This window comes from Lichenostomus cassidix, chromosome 7 (assembly GCF_008360975.1).
Source record: "Lichenostomus cassidix isolate B80296 chromosome 7, HeHo_3.0, whole genome shotgun sequence".
NCBI lineage: Eukaryota > Metazoa > Chordata > Aves > Passeriformes > Meliphagidae > Lichenostomus > Lichenostomus cassidix.
Window position 1 is genome coordinate 19,978,321 of NC_139488.1, and position 23,474 is coordinate 20,001,794.

The 23,474-nt window shown below is 36.5% G+C and overlaps 1 protein-coding gene across 1 annotated transcript; it reads left to right on the forward strand.

Moving 5' to 3' along the window:
• The first annotated feature begins 464 nt into the window (after nt 1-464).
• SLC38A11 (solute carrier family 38 member 11) lies at nt 465-23,070 on the forward strand. Its single transcript, XM_085066594.1, has 12 exons — nt 465-713; nt 2,936-3,053; nt 3,466-3,540; nt 4,141-4,275; nt 5,847-5,912; nt 7,512-7,618; nt 7,781-7,860; nt 15,946-16,016; nt 16,826-16,987; nt 18,690-18,802; nt 19,468-19,599; nt 21,495-23,070. The coding sequence occupies exons 1-12, from the start codon at nt 684-686 to the stop codon at nt 21,738-21,740; spliced, it is 1,335 nt and encodes a 444-aa protein (XP_084922720.1). The 5' UTR covers nt 465-683; the 3' UTR covers nt 21,741-23,070.
• Nucleotides 23,071-23,474: the final 404 nt, after the last annotated feature.

Here is a 23,474-nt window from a genome sequence, read left to right on the forward strand (position 1 = left end):
CGGGCTTTTGTTTAAGATGTATGTTTCTTTGTGTGGTTTCTTCCATGTTTCCAAAGCATATTTCTGCTGGAGGCTGCTTGGTCTCAGCTCGATAGTGGAGGTATCTAGAGACCCTAAACTTTCAGCACTGTCATTTTGCGTTTTTTAATTAGTTGGGCCTCTTTCCATACTGTCACTAGAACCTCAGTATGTTCTTTATCTGATTTATTACTCTTTACAGCCGATTACCCTCTCTGAGGACAACCGCTAGGCCTCACCAATACACCGAAATTAACAAGCAACCACAGATTAGCAGCCATGCCATCGGTACTGGTTTTCACTACACGTCCCACCTAGAAAACTTTCCTGGAGCCCTCGGGGTGAACAAGGATTGCGTAAACCCCAAGTCTTCACAAATTCAGAAGCGCTTACTTTCTGGAATGTTTCCAGCGAAGCGCCGCCCGGAGGAGGAGCCGCCGCCTCACAGCCCCGCTCCCGCCCGGGCGAGCCCTGGGCGCTCCTGCAGCACCTGCCCGCTGTCCGACAGGTCCCTGCAGCCGCGCTTCGGGCCGGGCTGGGCGCACAGCCGCCTTCCCGCACGGCGGAGGCACCGCGGGGCGCTCGGAGCCCGCCTGAGGGGAGCCCGTGCCGGGCGCGCGGGCCGGGCGGCACCGGGCTCCCCAGCCCACCCGGGCCCGCCGGCCATGGAGCCGCCGCCGGCCGACGGTAGCCAGGTACCGGGAGGACATCGGGGCGGGCGAGGCGTGGGACTCTGCCGGCTCGGGGAACCCGCCGGCACCCGCCGGACTTGTCTGTGCGCTTCGCGGCCCGTGGGGCGGCAGGGGTGTGAGGGGCCCCGCGGCCGCTTGCGGCGGCTCAGGGCGACCGGCCGCTGGAACGTCCGCGCTCCTCGGGCGAGCGGGCGGCAGCGATGGCCTTTTCATCTCTGTCCACTTGCCGCCGTAGGAGGAAGAAAGTCATAACTACCACGCGGTGGGGGGGGAAATGCGGTGTCGGGGGCCTTGGCCTTGCGAGGCGGGGGGGGGGTGGACGAAACTCGCTTCGCGTGAGGAGCGGAGCGTGAGCGCCCCGTGTCCAGCCGTGCCGCGGCATGTGCTGCCGTGCCCGCTGCTGACGGGGCCGTAGCGGGTGGCCTTGGCTATCCCATGGCCCGGAGCGGGCGCCAGCAGAGGATCCTGCGAGAGCAGACGGCTCCCGTTCGCCTCTCCCGCAGCCTCCCGCTCGCTAGCCCCAGGCTGTCAATAGCCAGGGGCACCCTCGGGAGCGCTGCTCTTCACACGGGAGCCGGTTCACCTGTGTCACAGCTCTTTGCTGCCCTTTTTTGTCTATTTTGCCCCTTCTGAGTGGGGAAAGGGACCAGGGCTCGGCAGTGCAGATTGTGTTCCTTTCTTGTAGCAACTGAAGAGAGGGATTTGGACTGTTCAGTGCAATTTCACGTGTACTGTGCTGTTAGCAGAGAGCACTGAAATTTCGGGAGAGAATGATAGTATATTCCTGCTGCTGAAATCAATAGTTAAATAAAAACGTAGCAGAAGTCTAGATAAAAAACAACTGAGGGAGAATGTTACTTATGAAAACATGTGATACGAAGAAGATGGGAAGTAGTGGTTAGTTTGTCTGTGATGACACAAAAAAACTTGGAGATAGCAAGTGAAAATACTGAATGGTAGATTCAGAACAAATTAAAATAACCTGTCTCTTTCTATGATGCAGAATTAAAACTTGGCATTCACTGGCACACAACATTGTAGATGATAAAACTTATACACAGTTTCAAAAAAGGGAAAAATCAAGAAGTAATCCATTAAGGAGTGTGATGCACCAGGAACACAACCACTTTGGGAAGTCCAAAATACACAAACTGAGGCAAGCTGGGACAGGAAAGTTACTTGCTATCTAGCTATTTGCTATGTTCTTATGCTCTTCCCTAGGCACCTTCCATGGTCATCACTCAGAAATGGGATACCATGCTATACTGGCCTTTGATCTGAGACAGTATTACCCTTACGTTAGTGCTGCTTCAGGATTAAAGGTTCCACTTAAATATGTAGCCCTGCTAGAGGCAGGAAATCTTATGCTTGTCAGTTCGTCTATCTAGAGATGACTTAGATTTTCCACTAATTTAATTTTTTTTTTCCAGGAATATTAGTGACAAGCATCTGAGCTTGTACTACCTGCTATGTATGTTAAATAGACTTCTGCATCCATGAAATAGCGGTTTTACCTTCATACTTTGTACACAGAACACAGGCAGGCGTTTTCTTCATTAAATGCGTGTTCCTCTTTTGAATTTCACAGCTTCAGTTAAAATGCAGTCTTTGTAATAAATAATTCTAAAATGTTTTCTGACAGCAGAAATTGTGCTTTGAACTTTGATTCTTTCCCACAGAAACTTTCTGGGACTAGCTGATTTTATAGTGTCATTAACTATTCGTAATTAACTAAACCATTGAATATCACAGAAATTTAAAATACTGGGTAAGACCTTGGATGAGAGTATATTAAGATGTTGGTATGCTTTACTAGTGACTCTTGAAATTAATTTCATTTCCCTGATTCAGGGGCTGTTTTTACTGACCAATTGTCTTTACCAAAATATTTTCAAAAATACTTGATTCACATTTCTGTCTTTGAGACATAACTAAGAATGTCTTTGTTTAGCATCTTACCTCTGAATTTGTATACATTTCTGTCCTTCCCCTTATTATTTTTTAGAGAATTACAGAAGATTATGGGTCAGACTTATACAAGAATTAGATGCTTAATACCCCTTTGATTTCTCACTGAAAAAAATGGGATTTATTTCTCAAAATACCTCTACAAATCTGAATCTATGTTTGTTTGGTTTATTTTAATCTTTAATAGACTATATGTAAAATCCTCATTCTCACCTGTTTTTCCCATGTATAATATTTTCACTGTCTTCCTGAAATAGGCAGAAACAGATGACCAAATATCCCTCCCCAGTAAGACCGGGAAAAAAGAAGGAAGCAGTGATCTGGCATCAGCTGGATTTAACATTATTAATTCAATCACAGGATCAGGCCTTATAGGTAAGTCTACTTCACTGTCTTGTGTTCAGCCATGCTTATTCATGCATTACTATCCAGCTTGGAGAATAACACTGACACCTTACTTTCTGCTGCTGTTTTTAAAGATTTTTCTCGATTTATTTGCTTACTGTGCGAAAATGCAGAGGTGTCAACTGAGATCACACCTCCGTGCTGAAAACCCCAGAGTCTCTTGGCCTTAACAATCAGAGAGGTTGGGCAGGTGCTGACTGAACTTCATGCTTAAGCAACACCTTTTTCCACTGAAAATTGTATTTTTGAGGTTATTAAGCATGCTGGTCCAATTTGGGAGCTTACTAGCATTTTTTTTTAATCTGAATTTTTCTTTATTTTGACTACCACAAATAAATATCTGGAAAGAGTCTGCTAGAATCTCTCCCTTTCTGCTTTGCAGGATTGCCATATTCGATGAAGGAAGCTGGATTTCCTCTAGGAGTATTGCTTTTGTCTATGGTTGCCAGTATCACAGGTACTCTGTAGGCAGTTTCTGTTGTAAAGATAAAATCAGTTCTGCAACATTTTAGCTGATCTTGGGCTTAATGATACCTTGAACAAGTGTATCTATGACAATAAAAATTACTAATATTTTTCTTTTCCTCACTAATCCCTTGAGAAGATTAGTAAGAGAATTACACTGTACAACATATGAAGCTGCTTTTTGACTGCATTCCTTTTCATAAAGCCTTAGTTTCCTAGTCAAGGTAACATTTAAAAGAATGTTCTTATTTGTGCCCTCATAATCACCTGTTTGAGTCCTCTGTTTTTATCCTAATTAAAAGAGACTGATCCTTGAGTGGGTTGTATATGACATTTTTAAAATTTACCACAGAATGAAAACCTTTGCTTGTACTGTGATTTTGAGTATTTTCCTTCCAATATGAGCCTATAGCTCCTGGATTTGGTGGGTTGAAAGATGGTGAGATTTCTCATCCCTGCTCTTCCGAGTGCCACTGCTTTTCTTCTTACAGACTTTTTTTCTTTTTTTTTTTAGAGGAGTACAAGAAGGTGAAAAGTAATCAACCACAAGTTGGTTGATGTTGTCTTTAACAGTGATCTTATATTTTAACAGATTATTCCATCATATTACTGATCAAAGGAGGAAATCTGTCCAGTACCAAAACCTATCAAGACCTGGTCAAAAAATCATATGGTCATGTAGGTTATCTAATTCTTTCAGCTCTCCAGTTTTTATATCCATTTATTGGTAAGATCACATAAAATATAAATGCTAAAGTTTTATAAGCAGCAAGCTATTTCACATTACTTCATTGTTTCACTGGTTAAATATGAAGAACTATATAAAGAATGTACTGTATATGCTTCTTTGCTGTTTAAAAAATATTACATTTATGTTGTGGGTTCTGAAGAATGACTGAGGAGTAATTCAGTGAATTGGAGGATCATAATAATAGAGATGAACTGGAATGTAATAGTAGAGAAATTAATGATTAGACGTGAAAATTAATGACAAAAGTAGCTAGAAAAATAGCAAAGGAAATTCTGTTCTTGAATGAGTAGCAGAGCACAAAGTTGATGTGTCTGAAACAAGAGGAAAATATGACTTTAGGAGTCTACTGAACTAGTATTTTTTCAGAGATGCAATATTATTGTAATTAGGGAAGCCACTGTTTAGATCTTGCTTGAATATTCATGTGCTGTCATTGCTCTTCAAAAGCATTAGTTCAGCCTCATACCCAACGAGCTACTAAGAAATGGGGCAGTCAAGACCCCTTTGAAGAAGAAATAGTAAAAGAACAAACAGGTGTAATCTGGGGAGGAATTTATTAGACCAGAAGTTTGAAATAAAATTATATTCTGGACCTGTCCCCTTCAGTAGCAACATAATTAAATCAAATCTCAAATAATCTTGATATAACCACACATGGTGAGGTGGTGACTTGAGATATCAAGAGTATGGACTTTGTGATTACAGAATCCTAGATCAAAATTCCTATTCTGGGAATAATCAGTCTGACTACAGGTAGCTGAGATTTTTAAGAGTGTCAAGTTACTGTAACTACAAGCAATGATATTACATATGTACTTATACTCCTGTGTAAATCCACTACTCCGTAGATAGTACAGAAAAGAATTGTAAAGTTCTCAGTCCTTACCATTGAACTAGTTGGTCAATATCTAAATGTATGCTGTCAACATTCATATTTCATTCTTATCTATTTCTACAATAAAAGTGCTTGAATGTGTGCACATATGTGTATACATACATACAAAATATATTTAAACAGTCTCGTGGTCTTCAACATTTAAAGGCCACAGCACTTACTAATGAGAGGGAGGAATCGAAGTCCAAACTGATATCTTAATCTATTTTTTCCTTATTTCTTCTGGTTTAAAGATTGTGCTAGATTTTTGAATGAGCTAGAAATAGAAAGTCCTTTGCATTTCATTGCAGGACTGATCATTAGACTAGCACAGGAACTTTATTTTCAAATTCTTGTTTCTATTTAGTAAACTTACAGAGAATTGCCATTTGAAACAAGTAGTTTTAGAAAGCCTTTTTTATCCTCTTCTGAAGTAAGTTTATATGGCCACTCAGCACAATGCCCTTGCTTATCAGGCTGGATTATTGCTTAGGTTGTACTTGTTTGGAAAAAAAAAAAAGCGTTAAACTGGTTTTTTTTAAAACCTGAAACTTACAAGTTGCTGCTAGCCAGAATTCATGTTAGAGGGATAGTGTCTACAGAATATGTGTGTTCAGTGTTAATCAAATATTTTGGATATGACTTATACTAATAAAAAATTATTTTCTTTAAGCTATGATCAGTTACAACATCGTAACAGGAGACACTTTAACTAAAGTTTTTGAGAGAATTCCTGGAGGTAAGATGCATTTAAAAAATTCAGAATGGGGGATTGTGTATTGGATAGAAGTGTAGCATAAGTATTTTGGGATTACCTGTTCCTTTGCTTCTAAATTACTCTTAAGAATAGTTCAAGTTAGGAACTTGAAGCACATATCTATGAGTGGGTTTTTTTGAGTTTGTTTATTTTTTTTTTAATAAGCCTTTCCCAAATGAAATCTATGACTCCTAGTCCTTGGCTATCAGTGGACTCAGTGTCAGTGAAGAGACCACATGCTTCAGTGAAATACTAAGCAAATAAGAGTGAGTCTTCCACAGCTGTGTACTTACAAGATTATTGGATTTTGAAATTTTTTGTAGGTATTTCCTATAATAATAATTTGAATAGTGGAACTATACTTCATCTAGTGAATAATTCTGGATGAGTTGCAAATAATATAATGAATGTAATGCTTTTTACTCATGCCCTTGTTTCCCTTCCTGTGCTCTGAGTTTTTACAGCAGAATCTGTGGAGCAATTTGTGTACGTGTTTGATATCTACTTTAGCACAAAACCAGCTAAGTTAAAACATTCTTCACTGGGAAATTAAACTGAGAAAGAGCATGTCTGTACTGAACTGGAAATGCATATTTGTATGAACTATTTCATTTCCACAGGAGACCTGTAATTTTCAGCATGTGAAACCTGAAAGGTGTGGACATAGTTTTAATTGTCACACTCTTGTTCTGTGAATTCCTGATCAAATTGATAGTGACAGTGAATATCTAATAATTTTTATATATAATGACTTCTGTAATAGGGGGAATCCCCAGCATGGCAAATCTTATTACCTATCTGATAGAATACCTGCCTGGAAAGAGGTGGGAAAACATTATAATCTTGCAAAGAAAAGAGGGAACAGAACAGAGATTTTTCCTTGTCAATTGCCAGTCACTTTCCACCATAACTATTCCTCAAGTATTCATTCAAGCCAATGGTTTATGGTAGCCTGACTGAAACTCAGAGATGTTTTATTTTGTCATTGGCTTGAAAAAACCTACTGGTTTTAAAAACAAATCCCACTGATTGCATGGAATGTTATAATATTGTTGCCTTCACATGGTAATCTATTTTGCAAATGGAAGCTGGCTGATGGCAAGAAAGGAGGTGCCCAAAAGAAACCTCAAAATTAGCTTATTTTAGGCCATTTCTTACAGAACAGTGCTATCGTAAACAGCACAATACTTGATGTCAACCCACAGTTTCAAAATTCCTCAACACTGAAGGCAGAAACAAGTAGTAGAATTTTTACTTGTAGTCTCCCAGCATTGACCCAGACATGATGAAAGACATTAATACTAACCCGCATGTAGGAATGCCAGACTTTCCAATTTTGGTTTAATATATCCCATATGTTGTGCATTTGGTTTGAATTTGCAGAATTCTTGTGCTTATGCCCATGCTGTGCATGGCTTCCTCAGTGTTAGCTAATGCCTAGTTTTCAGTGTTACTTAGCTTTACTCAAGGGAATAAAAGCTTGATAACCAATGGTTTACTACTTCTAATCTTTCAAATGTAGCTAATCTTTTCCTCAAGTTAGTCTCTTAAAGAAATAAATTATTTTCTTTTTTGCTTTAGTTGGGCTGGATAACCCGCTTACTGACCGTCACTTCATAATTGTTCTTACCACCATCGTCTTTACCTTACCTATATCTTTGTATCGAGACATAGCAAAACTGGGAAAGGTAAATCATAACAGCAGTTGATTTTTGGTTTATTGTTCTGCATGCCATTAGAAAATAAGTGCCAGTCATAACTTAATGTAAATAATTAACAAATGCATCATGCTGCTTAAAGGACAGCCTTTCAGCAGTTTACTGACTGAAGTCGTGTTTTTAACTTTACAGATATCTCTTGTTTCTCTGATGCTAACCAGTGTCATCGTGATGATTGTGATGGTGAGAACAGTAACCTTACATTCACAAGTGTGAGTATTCTTACACTTGCAACAAAGTGAATTGTTGATCATATATAATCTGTTTTTTCACTGTTGTTTATGTCTGCATAGTTGTGGAACATGCCTGCTTTGGGACAGACAGATAACTGAAAAATCTATCAACAGTAATACAAAATGAACAGCTAAAAATACTTAATCCTTTTTTATTTTTTCTTCTATTGCATATAAGCAAATTCATAAAAAGTCTCAAAGCCCCTAGAGATTAATGGGAAATTATGGATGATATGACTAACAGCAGGTGGGTTCTGAATCTGTATATGAGGTTGTCTGTCATTTGGGGCTTTTTTTCTTATTTTGGCCATTATTGTTAGATGGCCTGTATTTACAATCTTAAAATAGCTAGTATCTTAGGAGTATTTCTTTTTCTGATAAGATAAATGTAATAATTTTATAATAAAAATCAAAGACAAATACCGGAAATTTTAAAACTATAACACAGTAATAAAATCTTTATTCTTTCATTCGAGAAAACAACTCTATAAGCATGCACAATTCTTACAGCACTCATGCTCTGAAAGTAATATTTAACATTGAATGTCAGAGTGTTCTGGACAATTTAGTACACATATGTATGTGTTGTGACACTGTTTTTATGATTAAATTGCAAGAAAGTGTTATGAATCTATTTTTCCTTAATGGCCTAGAAGGCCTGTCTTTTCCTCATCCCTTACATGTGTAGATGTATTAATAAAGATGACAAATTCTATTTCTGAATGTGCTTTTTTATTTATTGGAACAGGTATATATGGTACTTCTTATGTTTCCCTAAGTAGATTCTTCCACCAGGATTGTTTCACCAGTGTTAGGCATAACTGTTCATTGGTATTACGGCTGTGATGCATGGGTTAATTGCAGGGTGTTGAGGTCTAATGGTAGGAAGATGCCTAGAATAGCAGTTTCTTAAGTTTTACCAGATGAGGTTGTCTGTCATCCACAAAATCACTCTGTAGGAACTGTGCAGAACTTCCCACCATCTTTCTGAAGCAGCATGTTTTTCACACTGTGTGTTAGAGGGTATTTAAGAGGTTAATCTTAAAATCCCCTGTCAAAAAAGGAAGAAGCTATATATAATAGTTGCTGATAACCTTGTTACTATGGTAACATTTCTTCTCTGCAGTTGTGATGCACTGAAAAATATGGAATGCATAGTTTTATTTTTTCTTACAATACATGCTGTTGGGTTTTGAGTGATTCTTGAAATTTTACTTCTTAATTCTTTAGGCACTTCCATTTCTGCCTTTACTCATCGTGTTTTCACAAATGTATCTAGCAAGTTGATAAACAGTTGGTAAAATTCTTTTTTCCCTCACCAACATTCTGTTAATGTCTGTTCTTACTACCTTTGCTATTTTTATTTTATGGTTAGGCATAGACATATACTTTAATTGTTAAAACTCTCTTCTAATACTTTGTTAGTAGTATAATGGTATGACTTTTTTTTGCAATGAAAATAAAGAATACTGTTATATTTTAGTATCAGTCTCATCATATTACAAGTGAAACAAGTGAATTAACAAGTTTATTGTGAATCCTTATTAAAATACAACAGAAGTTGGAGTTCCCAAAGAGATTTTTAAAAATCATTATTATGAACGCCTAGTCCTTGTATCTGTCAAATGGGAAAAGAATTTGTACAATCGTGGATAAAGGCTTGATGGGGACAAGTGTATTTCATCCCTACAGTTGTTGTATGGTGAAACTGTTGATGTGCCTGCCATTGATGATAGATGATTGCCAAGAACAAACTAGACAGTTCCATGGTTTCCCATTTCAGTTCTTAACTAGCCTTTTCTTATGAATTCTTCCAAAATGTGTATCTCATTTCATATTGTTTGCTTCTTGGCTGAGCCACAGTGGATATGGACAACAAACAGTTTATGCTTTTTCAAATACTTGAAAAACACCTGTAAAAAGCCGTAATTTGTCCCCCTTTGGACTAAACAAGCACAGTTCCTTTAGGATTTCTTTTTGTCATTTCTTGTGCTTATAATTGTGCTCAATGGCTGCCATAAGTTTTCTGCAAATTAAAGTGAAATTGTGGTGCTCCACCTTCCTGGGATATTCCCTCTCAAGAGCAGAGAAGAAAGATTGATCTATCCTAAATGCAAAGTGTTTTAAGGTCCGTTTCACCTGTATCCCTTGGGGATTGTCACTCTTCTGTTCATGTAAGCTAGATTGATTGCCCCTTTGGAAAATAGCATATCATGGATGTGCCTTGAGTTAGCAGTCTAGCAGAAGTACCAAGCAAGAGGTACTCTGCAGAACTGTTTGCTGTTGAATTTTCCTTTCTTTGATACTGTTCTCGTGAAGTTTGGGATTTGTTTGTGTGTTTGTTTGTTCCCCCCACCTTGTTCTTGTGAAGCCTTTTTTCCCTCTGCAGAACCATAGACTTTGTCATTTCAGAAATGAATGCTGCTTTATCAGATGATTGCTCCATTTACCAACATATTTATGATTTTTCTTTTTCATCCTGTTCTCTGGCATGATAGTGTTAACTGCACATTTCATGCTTTCCATTAAGGACACTTTGCTTTTTGTTCCATCATTCAAGTCAGCGCTGAATACATTCAAAAGTACCGGACTCGAGTCAGGTTCCACTGGAATCCCATTTGGATATCTTCCCACTTTGATAATTAATTTCTGAGTAGTAATCAGTTTTCATTTGCCTTTAGATTTTTCAAATTGAATACTTCTTCCCTTTGCAAGATACAAGGTATTGTTGTATGGAAATGATGGAACTTTTTTTGCTTAAATGCAATCCATGCTCTAGTTGAAAATTAAATGTATTATTTGGACAACAGAGCAATAAAGGATATTTTCTGCAATAATCTGAAACTTTCTGCAGTGTTTTAGACCATCAGAGAAACAGCAACATTTTTACTATTTTAAACAGGAATTACAAGGTTTTGAAGTGTTGCTTCTTGTTTTTCTTTTGTTTTCCCCTTTATTTGCTTTAGATTTGGAGCAGGTTGTCCAAAAACATCTTAGGAATGTTATTGTCATGTTCTCATTAGAAAAACAAAATGTATTTAACATGTTGGATTACTTGGTTTAATTTGTTTCCTCTTACAACAAATATAGAACTGAGGTACTTTTATCAGTTTTGGTTTTGGTAACTGTCATCCATATGATTATTGTTAACTGAGTGACATAATAAACCTGCAGATAAAATCCAGTGGTCTGGATTATTGAGAGTTCATTCTCAGTATTTTAAAATGTTGTATAAAAATACATTTTGATGACCTGATCTTTATTCCCACCGACTTGTAGCTGGGTACTTACATACTGTCATCAAAAAAAGTAGTCAAGAATTAACTCGAACTGTAAATGTGCAGTATGTTAATACTGCATGGAATAACTTTCAGCTTCAAAGCTGAAACTAATATCCATTGCTGTAAAAATATTTTATGTATGTTATAAAGAGGGATCATTTTAATTTAATTTGGTGTTCTTCTGCAAAGAATGTTATTATGTCAGTGTCTCTGTAATACATAAATGTCTATGAAAAACTTCGCATCTGCTACACACAGAGGATGTGAGAATTACTCAACTGGCAGCTGATCACAGGGATAAAACAGCAAGTACTCAGGAAAAAACTTGAAAGTAGAAAGTTGATGCTTTCCTTCATATTAAAAAATCCAATAGTAAGCAAAGATAAACTTGAATGTGTGATGAAATTTTAAAAAACTAAGTAAGCTACTTTATATTTAGAGAACTGTTAATTCATTAAGGAAGAAAGAAGATTTAAAGTGGCTGTATCTGAGTGGGACTGACATAATAGCTTTGCCTTCTACTGTGTTCTTTCACAGGATGACTTTTATTAATATCAGATCCAAGGCTAATGTGAGCCATACTCATTTTCTTTGCATTATATTGATTGAAGTTATATTCAGCATCCATGAACTTTTCAGTATCTTTAAACTTTTAAAGTTCAAAAAGAACTAAAAAGATATTTTGCCTTTGAATAGAATTAAATTGAAATTTTACAATTAATTTCCTAAATGTTTAAATCATTGAATTAAGCCTGAACGAATCTGTGAGATGTTCCTGGATTATATTGTTAACTGCTGATTTGCTCCTAAACTTGGCAGTTTGACACTGATCTTCAATCCAAAACAATAGAAGTCTTTTGTTCATTCCAACATATAGCTCCCGTGTCAAAAATGTCTTTGTTGCTCTTTAGAAACTACCTTTTATTTTTTTGAGTCAATGATTCATAGCGACAGGCTGGGTTGAGATCAGGCATATCTGTTTCTCTTGCCTTCATTAAAGATGTTTGGCTCCTCATGAACTCTTCCACTGTGTTATATTTGGCAGCCTTTCTGCATTAATGACAGGAAGGATTTTTGTATCGCATTGATCCTAAGATGGGGACTATTATGATGCAAGTGTTTTACAAGAAGTAGAAGATAGCCCATTTTAGACTGCTGAAGAAATTTGCCCAATTCTTACTCATTATCTAGATGCTTACGCTGTTAGGATGTCTTAACCTTTGCCTTGTTCATTTGTTCTTCTCAATTCCCCTGTTCTTATGTAGATACATGTGAATATTTTCAAAACCTTTTGGAACTCATTAATATGTTTCTTATGGTATATTTTCACTTATATATACTGAAGTCTGAGTGAAGTCTTATTTTCTTACCCTCTAGGTATTCTTCATTGCTAGGCCTTACCCTCTTCAGTCTGTCTTCGTTTCAGCGAAGAATTTTTCCTGTCTGGGAACTCCCTTAGACTGTCTTTTTACTTAATCTTTTTTTTTTTTTTTGTTGTTCCAAGAACTACAGTTAAATTACATCTCAGGTTTTACTTTGTGTTTTAACTTCTACTGTATATGATAGTACAGCTGTCAGTGAGTGCATTTAGTATCAAAAATGTGTTTCTTCTCTTACCTTTCATTGTTTCATCTAATTAATGCTCCTTCTTTGGCATGAAGAAACTTCCTGTTCTTGCAGGCATAGCCTGAGTGAGAAGCGGAGAGCTGGCTGGTTTTGTCATTCACACATTTTCACAGCTAATGCTATTCTTGTATAAGCAGTAGTTAAAATCTTCCCCTAATAACTCCTAACAAGAATGTAGGTCAGAAAAAAGGTCAGCCTAAAAAAACAAAACAAAACAAAAAACCAACAGCAAAAAAACCCCAAACAAACAAAAAAACACCAAAAATCCGTCTTGAATAGTAGCAGCAGGATTAAGAAACCACAAGTGTAATGTTATCTTATATTCTTGTGATAACTCTTTCAGTGTCTGTATGCATCTGCCTACAGAGATCATATATTTATATCAATGTTTGTATGCTTACTTTGATGGCTGATGTTTCCATTCCCTGCCTTTTGACTTGTGAGTGATTTTATGTGTTTGTTCACTATATGGTTCTTCCTTAACTAACACCTACTGTTTTCTGATACAGTTTTCTCTTTCTGAGAAATCTTTCTATGAAGATTTCTATAAAGAAGTGTCTTTTTATAGACACTTTCATGTCACCTGCACCCTTTCTCAGGGGCTTTTCATAAGTCTGCATGTTCTGCATACTGAACTTGGGGGTAATTTCTTATTTATGTGATCACAGCTCTAGAGCTGTTGACTTAGCTCCAAACACTCAGAAATGAAATTTCTTACTGTGTGCTTTCACTGCATGAGATCCCTCTGTTCCCCCAATACAAAAATGTTTTTCATAGCACATGAAGCAGTATATGAGTTACTGCAGAAAACAGTACATCTGTACCAGTGTGCATTGCAGAACATTATAAGCTTCTGGTAGTGTTCAAATCAGGGATCTGAAATTGTTCCTCAATTCTGCACCTACAATGGAAAGAATTTATCTTCTTAGGCTGCTAAATAAGCAGGAATTTTTTCTTTCGGATTTTTTCTCCCGAATAATACTCCTAATCTGATTTCTCATTCATCCATAAGGCAAAGCAATATCTTCATCTGTTGCATATTTCTAGTGCATAAGCTATCACTGTGCAAGGGGAAAACCAGCTCCTGTGATTTGTATTTTTTAGTTAATTGGCCACTTTATTTAAAATGTTTCAAGTGAAAGTCATGTGCTCTCTGAATTCCCTTTTATTAATCTGTATTTGTAGGACCTCGTAATACAGCCATAGCATGGCACAGGATGTGCCATTTTCACAGAAATGAATGTGTTTCCAGCAAAAGCATTCTTTATTTCTGAGCATTTAAAAATATTTTGGTTTATAAGGTATTAGAAATTCCAACTTAATCATTTATAGAAAAGGGTCAAAGAAAACTTCTGTTCAAGGAAAATATAAAACAAATTTCATTTTGTATGTTTATTATCAAAGCTGACCTCTAGTGGTCACAGAATGGAACAAATGTAGTGTTAGCTTCCTATAGACTGTTTTTATTTTGAAATACTACTGAAATTTTTCCAAGCAGATGTGAATGTTTTCCTGAAAAATAATGCATTCATAATGACTAATATTAATTTTCCAGAGATATCTCTAGGGATAGTGAATTGAAATCAGTGGCATCAATTTAGCGACCTTATTTAAGGAACTACAGCAGCTATAGAGGGTTAGAACGCCTATTTCACAGACAAATGCCAGATAGCTCTAATTCATCCATGGTATTTATTACATCTACATGCTGAATCTGAGGATTTTTTAGGAGGGCGGTATTCAGCTGCTTAAGCATTGAAGCAGTATGCTACAGCAGTTCAAGACAATACACTGCACTTGAGGACAAGAAAACTTGATTTTATGCTTGGGTTCAGTTCACTTCAAAGTTAAGCTCAGTAGCCACAGCCTCAGAGCTGAAAAGCTGCTCTTAGTCTGAACTGAATATGCATTAGGTACTGTAAATCCAGGTTTTATTAATATGAGAAAGGAAGGATTGAATATTTGAACTCAAGAAATAGTAAGATGAGTTCTGAAAGAGGCAATGGCAATTTTTTTAAACTTTCTTTTAATTGTTATTATTACTTTAAATAAAATTCTTTTTAAGGGCTAGAAATGTAATTTAAACATTTGAAAACAATGAAACAGGGCATAGCATATGCCACTACAGCTACCAAAACCAGCAAGAGGGAGAGATCACCAAAAAGAGGGAGAGGGAAATCTGCCATGGTTACCTTCACAGAACTGGCCTGAGTGCCATACTGCTTTGCAGGGCAGTAGGAAAGGAGCAGCTACGGCCTCAGGTGGCAGCAGCTTTCCCTCTAAATAAAAACAGAACAATCAAGGTTAGCAGCAGACAACTTTTTAAGAGCAAGCTTCTCTGGATTGTTTTTCATTGTCTGCTTTAATATTACAAATTTAATGTTTAATTAACTTGTGAATTTCATTGGATGTTTTTAGCAAATTATATTTCTGGAAAAAGATGTTTTGTGTCCTTCCCCATTTCTTCATTTTGACTCTTTATTCTAAGATGGAGTTCATGTAGTAAATGGTTTTTAACAAAGTTTGCTGGTGGTCCTCCTCTAAGCATTGAAATTACCACAGTTTCAAAACTGTAAGCATGTCTTAGAGGAGGAGGTCTGGGGAATATTACATTCTTGCCTGATTGCAAAAGTCTCCATTTACTCTCCTACACTTTCTTTTATCTTTTGGGAAGTAGCAGAATCTCTTTACTGTGAGGAACAGGTATAAAGAAAGGCAAACTCCCTCACTTGATTTTTTAGCTTAGTAAAAAGGTGTTTCTAGACTACATGGATTACATGTTTAAATTCAAAGGTAGAAATTGCCTCTGTATAGTCCGCGGACATTTTCAGTTGACATAACTTTAGTCAGAATCAGTAACAGCTTTTACTTTCCATGTTGCTATTTCTTGGTATATGCTGACTTGAAGAGTTTATTTATGAAACTGAAACAGGCTGACGTTTTTGACTGTGAACACCAGTTACAGAAATGCTTGAATCAAAACATGGGAGGTGAGAAAGGTATCTCCCTAGTTTCTACTTGTTAATAAGCACTGAGGCTATTTCAGAGTGTTCTGGAGATGTGTCTAGCAGCAGTTCTGTATTGCAGCATATTATTTGAGTTGTTTTTAATAACTGGTAATTGAAAAGATGATAATCTATTAAAATGTCTCTTTTAGACCCAAATCAGAAAATGCATGGGTATTTGCAAAATCAAATGCAATGCAAGCCATTGGGGTGATGTCATTTGGTAAGTGATTTTTTCTGGGTTCTTTTCATTATTAAGATTATTGCAAGGAATTATTAAATCTTTTGAACCAAGAAATTTATTTTTTTTTATATTCATGTTAAGTGGGTGTAGAAAAAAAAAAGAAATTGACTGACTCATCCATATGAATGTCATTGTTATTGTGTAAGACATGTTATTGCGTAACCTCATCCATTGTGCATTTGGCCCTAGAGGTTATTGCCACTGTAGCAGAGACAGTGTGCATGTGAATCCAGGTCATCCAAAAGCACCTGCATCAATGGGTTAGTCTAACTGATAAACTGGGGGGCTGTGCTCATTCTGCATTCCCTCAGATAACCTCTAACAGAAAAGTCCTCATTCTGAAATCTGTTCCTGTCTGCAGGATCTGGTTTATTATTTCTTGTTAATGTGATAATCTGAGGCCTCCCAATGCTTGCTGCTGCCTAAAATGGATACCATATGAAGTCTGAAAGTAGCGAATTACTCTGTAGATTTTAAAAAAAACTTGTCAAATCTGCTTCTGGGTTCTTAAGTAAAAGAAGAGCAGGAAGAGGAAATAGCTATGGAATGGAGATGTGGAGGGTGGGAAATAGCATAACATTTAAGGATAATCTAATCAGAATCATTTTAAGATGAATATAAACCTTCATCAAATCAACTAAGCAAGCAAAGGTTCAAACCATTTATCTTTGCCACTCATTGCAAGATTAATGTTTGTATTTAATAATGAGTGGACTCAAACTGTGCTGTATCTCTCTACATTTATGCATGAATTCATACATTTGCTTTAACTGTCATGTGTGTTTCAGCATTCATCTGCAATCATAACAGCTTTTTAATATATGGGTCTCTGAAAGAACCCACATTAAAGAACTGGTCTCAAGTCACACATGTATCTGTCTCACTTGCTCTTATCATCAGTATAGTGTTTGCTGCCAGTGGATATTGGACTTTTACAGAATACACACAAGGTAAACTGCTTGATCCCTCGATTTTGGTGCTTGCTATAATCTTACATTTCTGCCTTTCTGTCTGATTTTTTCTGTAAATGTCTGGGTGACTTTAAAAATGCAAAAGTCATACTATGTTTGGAGAGAAATGGGACATTCTTCATAGTTACCCAACAACCAAAACAGGATACAAAAATGTCAGCTACATGCTAATGGGTGTCAGATTCTCAAGCATAAGCCTCACCAGTGGAAGTTCCCTTTGAATACTTCCATAGTCAGAACACTTTGAGGACAGATAGCTGTGATTTATCCACATGGTCCAACAGCAGTGAGCAGTAAGAACTAAAATTTCTTATGGGGTATCTGGTATATATTTCTGTATATTTTCGTACACTTTTTCCTGTCTGTGCTAATATAGCATCCTAGAGTTAGAGGTATTTTCTATCTTTGCAACAGCTGTTCTGCTGTTATTAATCCTACTGTCCCCTGTGGGTACATGAATACACATAAATATGTATTATCAATGTTGCATCACGCTGTTTAACATGGTTTTGTTGAAGTGAAAAAGGTATATTCATAGGAACAAGGTATAAATTGGTTTCAGTGCATTATTTTCTTCAGGAAAAATACACATTTCATGAGCAAACAGATTTTCTGTTACTTAATAGTGACATTCTGGATTGCAGGAGAAGCCTTCCCAGCTTCTTCCTTTTCTGATGAGCAGCAGCATAGTTGAGAACAGAGGAATTGTATGATGGGGATTCCTGGTTTATCTGTCCTTTTTTCCTACCTCCAGTGCTTACTCCAGCAGAGTAAGCTACTGTCCTAGATGTACTGTAGGTAGACCGAGTGCAGACTGGGTAAGACCTTTCAGGTATAGAAGGCTCTGCCTGCAGCTCCTCCTCAGCATATGACCTGTGTAAGCAGGTTCCATCTCAGCTTCTGTCTCCCCTGTCAAAATCTATTGGCTGATTAAAGTACCCCTTACTGTTTCTTCAGTGCCATTGTGATCCTAAAAGCAGTAAATCATGACACAGTATCATAATCGCATAAAAAAATGACCTGATAGATCATCTAATCACTGTCTTGCAGTGTCTCTTGTGCCTCAGAGATTCTTTGTGGTAAACACCAAGCAAGGTGATATGAATTCTGTAGTGATGCTTTTGTCGTTAGATACAAGATTTGCTAGGTAATAGTCCATATGTTTATAATGGACTTCCGGGGCCAGAATATTTAAAATTCTCCTCTCCAGCTTTTTAGCAATGATTAGATACTATCAGGGAAATGCAGATCTGCAGAGGTTACTCTCTCACCTTTTTTTTGTGTAATTGTTGTTTTAGGAGTTACCTTTTTAGGGACAATTTATCTTTTACACATAAGCTATCTTTCTGAATCTGTCACATTTATTTAATGAAACGCCAGCACCTCATACAAAATCTGTGTTAAGGGGAAGATAACAGATGACAAATTCTGTTATGTATGTTCCAAAATATTTTTTTTAAGATAAATGCTACTTGAGATAAAAACACTGCTACCAGCAGGATAAGCTGAAAATTGCTCCTGGATGTAGCTTGTGACTGTAACTACAGTTTCTAGTTCCATGTCAGGAGAGGGGATCAGAAAATCTCAATTGCTTCAGTAACTCCAGTAACCTGCACTTCAAGTTGCAAATACAGGCACATGATATGAAGTTCAAGCTAATTGGTATTTTGCTATACCTCAGGAGATATATTTGAAAACTACTGTAGAGATGACAACCTTGCTACATTTGGAAGGTTTTGTTACGGAGTTACTGTAATTCTGACCTTCCCCCTTGAATGTTTTGTGACCAGAGAGGTAAGAATTTATTACAGTTTCCCTTTAAAACTGTTGTTAGACATTTATAATACTTTCACATTATTAATACATATTGTAGCTGAACTCTGTGGTTGATCTGTGATAAATAGCAGCACATTTTATCCTGCTACATGCCATGAGTATGGGGAACTAGTTGTAGTGTTTAGACACTGGTCATACAATATTGTTATACATTTATTCTAATATTAACATAATATTAGTAATTACTTAATATCAGGACTGCTTAAAATTCCAAGTTTGGCATAAATGACACAGGTGTCACTGTGTTCAGAATAGCCAAAGATACATACTTTTCATGCTTAATAGTTCTGCTTTTTAGAAGTATCTCCATCTATGATATCTGTCTATTCAATAAAAAAATTTAAGTGGATTTATTCTGTAATAGGCAAATGAGAAAAGAGTAAATCCTAAAATCCTACGGGTATAACAAAGTCAGTCTGTCAAGTGTTTTGCAGTTTTAGTAATGATTGTTATGAGTTATTTATAGGAGCAGACAAAGATGTTTTCTTGAAGCAGGGCAAGTAAAATTCAATCATTGTATTTTCACCCATTCCTTTAGTTTTCCTCAGTTTAGAACGTTTGAAGTAAGCTGTTTGATAACATAAGGAGAAAAATCAAGGTTTAAAATTGCGGTTCTGTTTCAGGTGATTGCCAATGTGTTTTTCCATGGGACCCTCTCGACAATTTTCCATGTTTCTGTGACACTAGTTATCATTGTTCTGGTGACTGGTATATCATTAGTGTCTGATTGCCTTGGAATAGTTTTAGAGCTGAATGTAAGTGAACCTGTATACTCTTTTATTTTATACATCACTTTATAAAATCCACAACTACTGAAAATCTTACATAATTTGACATAATGGTCACTAGTAATGTTAGGAAAAAATGGAATAACTCACTGCTTCAAAATCAGGTACATAAAGAAGAAAGGAAGTTCAAGAAGTAAAATTCAGGTGGTTGGGGGAGGGTTTTAGAACAGTTTTGTAGATATGGTAAGTGGCTATGACTTAGAAAATGTATTTAAACCACAGCGGAAATCACTCAAATACTCATTCAAACTGTATAGTGTTACTGAATTTAGCATTTCTTTCTCTAGTCTCTGCTTCTGATGAAGTTGGAAAATTACTAAATACTAGGTCAGATTCTAGCAACTGCCTTGTGCCAAATGGGCAAAAAAAACCAAAGAGGGAGGTAAAAAGAAAGAGCCAGTAGCAGCGAGACCACAGAGATGGTCCCTGGAAATATACAATTCCCTCAAAAGCAAGCATTCCATCAGTGCAGTGGGGTTTTTCTTAAGCAATTAGTCAGTAGTCAAGCTGGTTGCTTGGTTCAGTTATAAATAGAAGCTGATAGCCAGGAATTTGAAATGGGTAGCTTGTATCTTGGGAATTTGTTTTTTTCTTTTCCTTTTCAAGAGAAAATTAGACAATACAGCTGTAGGTATTTATTTGATATAATAATTGTGCTTATAAAGATTGTTCACTCTTGATACTCACTAGTAGAGAAAAATGACTAGACAGAGTATTTACATGTGAAAGAAGGGTGATCTGTCTTTTCAACTGGCCTTCTGTCCAGCAGAAGTGCTTACTTTTGGCTCTTCACCACATTTGATGCTGTTTCTCTGACTCGGCTTACTCTTTCCCTGCTTTCTGGTTTTAAAACAAAACACAAGCAATTGTGTTTGCCTTGTGGTAATTCTTCAGGGAAACTGTTTGGTCAGAAGGGAGTCAAAGGACCACAGATTTTGTTTTGTTATTCTTTTACTGGGATGCTGGTTTGTGTTACTTCACAGACCTAAATCTTAATGTTCATGGACAAGATACTTTGTGCATGTACCTATTTTTGATGTCTGTACTGATCACTATTAACAGGTTCTACCATAAAAATATTGGAACATTTGTACAAAAGATGATGTAAAGTTATTCCTTAGGCTGGATTACTATCTCACCATAATTAAGTTGAAACAGTGTATTTGTTAAGGGTGTTACAAAGTAAACATTTAAAATTTCTGATCAAAATTGCCCTTTTGACATGTACCTCCTGTTAATCTGGAGTGGCGTTTTAAAAAGTGCTTTTTATTTGTCCCTATCTAAGAGAGCAATTTAAGAGGAGCTGAATTTTAAGTGAGAGAAAAGGTTCTACTCTATCAAAGGGAGCTTTGCTTTCATAGGGAAGTCAACCTAAATCAGGTTTTAAATGTCAAAAGCTATGAGAATTCTTTTAACTGCTACATGATATTTCCACTTCTTAAAAAGAATTATTCTTTTTGAAGGCAGTGTTATGTGTAAACTCATCCATGGATTTATCTTAAATATTTAAGTTAGAGTATTGCAGAACTTGGACTTCTACTGTATCTCTTAAGCTGAGAAATTTTGGGTAATCAGATTTAATGCTTCTTGCAGCACCAAAATATTATTCTGTATCAGCAAAGCAAAAGCATTTAAATAACTCTGAATTATTTGAAATAGTTTTACAGATATTTTTGCATATTATTTGGGATTTTGAAAAAAAACCAATATTTTCCTTATAACGACACTGGAAAAGGTCTTTATTCTCTGGTTTTATTGTTGCATCAATCTAATCACAGCTGTTAAAAAATTTAGGTTTTGGTTCTTCACATCTAAATAAACATGCTTATGAGTTTTTTTCTGTTGCTTTTCCCCACACACAGGGAGTTCTGAGTGCTACCCCACTTCTTTTTATCGTCCCATCCGCGTGTTACCTAAAGCTGTCCGAGGAGCGATGGAACCATTCCGATTACCTCATATCCTGCCTGGTTCTTCTGCTTGGTGTGCTAGTGATGATAATTGGGTTAGTTATGACTCTCCTGTATCCCCAGGAATGTAGCCATGGAAAAGAAATGTTCTACTGTTTCCCTAGTAATGTTTCTTTACACAACACTACACTTCCACCATAGGTAGCACACCAACCTCCAGGCTAGACCAGGCGCATCTCATAGTGAGACATACACTCCTGTTCAAAGGAGAGTGGAACAAACAGCTTTAATGTTTTGAGATGCACTAAGAATTTTAAACTGTATATCTGTATTCACGTACATGATTTTATGCTGCCATCCTATTTCAGGTAAGACTTAAAACACAAATTCTCAGAGGTGCCTTTCAGTAGACATTACTTGAATAACTTGTAAGCCTACCAAAAAGATTACATTTGTTTAACCTAGTCTGCGATGCTGTTTAAAAGCTATAAATTAAATACTGTGGAATGTGAACGTCTCCTGTGTTTCATTGATTTAACTTTGTTTTTATTAATTTTATATTTTTTTATGTATGTTTATTAACACACTACAGTATGAAGGTTTTTTTAAGTCCTGAGAAAAAGTATGTCTTGATCTCTGTGTATTACAATTCTGCAATTAAATTGACAGATGCTTGTTAATTCTGTCTTTGATTTTGCGGTAACTGTCCTTTAGAGCTGAAAGCTTCCCTTTTACTGGTTCTCAGGTGAAAGACAATTTTTTATTCTGACTGAACTGGAACTGATACAATTTAATTGTAACTGCTACAATATGTGGTGTTGTAACTGAAAGATATTGCATGAATAAATCCGCAAAAGTGAATTTAAAAAGATTCAACTAGGCAGTCTTTGTAAAAATTTCAAGATGGACAGAGAAGGAAATTATATTGCAGCTCAATTCTTAAATTCTTAAATTTATAATACTATTATTGCTGACATTGAATTGAAACACTGCTAACATTCTAAATCTCATTATCGTTCTAGTCCTCTGATTCTTTTCAGTATATGACTAATGTCATGGTTTGGCAAATTTTGGTGATCTGTTATGTTTTCCAGAATTCATTTAATATCAAGGATTCATGTATATAGATGTATGTGTATATGTAAACATATATACATAAGTACCTATAAAAATAGACTCACATGCCTATAGAATATGAATAATTTGAGGCCGAGTAATATGAGTATCCTCAGTCATATCAATGCTGTAATTTTGAAAATGTTTTATCAAATCAATGTGTACTTGAGTTAATTTTTGCATTATTGTGATCCTTGTGGTTCCTCATGCCAACTAGATGCATAATGCTGCTTCATTTTTATGCTGCTTAATGGGGATGGGTTTTGTCTTCACTGCATCTTGCGTGACAAAGCTCTTTCATTCAAGACTTCTAACTGAAGAGATCTTTCAGCAAGGGTCACTAGAGGGTGATAAAACTTCTGAGAATAACACACTTTTTAAAAGCAGTGCTTCCAAAATATATGCTTTAAATATTTGTGTTGGGTTTTTTTTTGTTGTTGTTGTTGTTTATTTGTTGTTGTTTTAAGTTGTAAAGGAGTTAGAGAGAAGTGTGAGTATTATTGAGCTTTAATCTCTCTACGTAGAGTCAACTTTGAGGGTGATGATTTGTCTGCTCTCCAGGTACCTGATACTGTTCACAGAGAATATTTTTCACCAGTTTAGATTCAGCAGTAGATGATTTTGTCATAGTTGTGGGTGAGCTGTCACTGAATAGATTCACTTTCTTCTATGCCAAGTAGAGTTAAACCTAAATAATACTTCCTTGTGACAGCTAATGAGATCTTTTTGATTAATCAGAAATCTCTCGTGAGCGTTGTTCTTTTTTTTTTTCCTGATTGTTTTTTTTTAATGCTGAAATAGGTTACCTTGTTCCAGGTA

Bases quoted from the DNA above. Each gene is read 5' to 3' on its own strand.
- SLC38A11 (XM_085066594.1), top strand. From the start codon at position 684: ATGGAGCCGCCGCCGGCCGACGGTAGCCAG. The intron at 3,054-3,465 runs GTAAGTCTACTT...TCTGCTTTGCAG, and splicing joins CACAGGATCAGGCCTTATAG to GATTGCCATATTCGATGAAG. The intron at 16,017-16,825 runs GTAAGTGATTTT...TGTGTGTTTCAG, and splicing joins CATTGGGGTGATGTCATTTG to CATTCATCTGCAATCATAAC.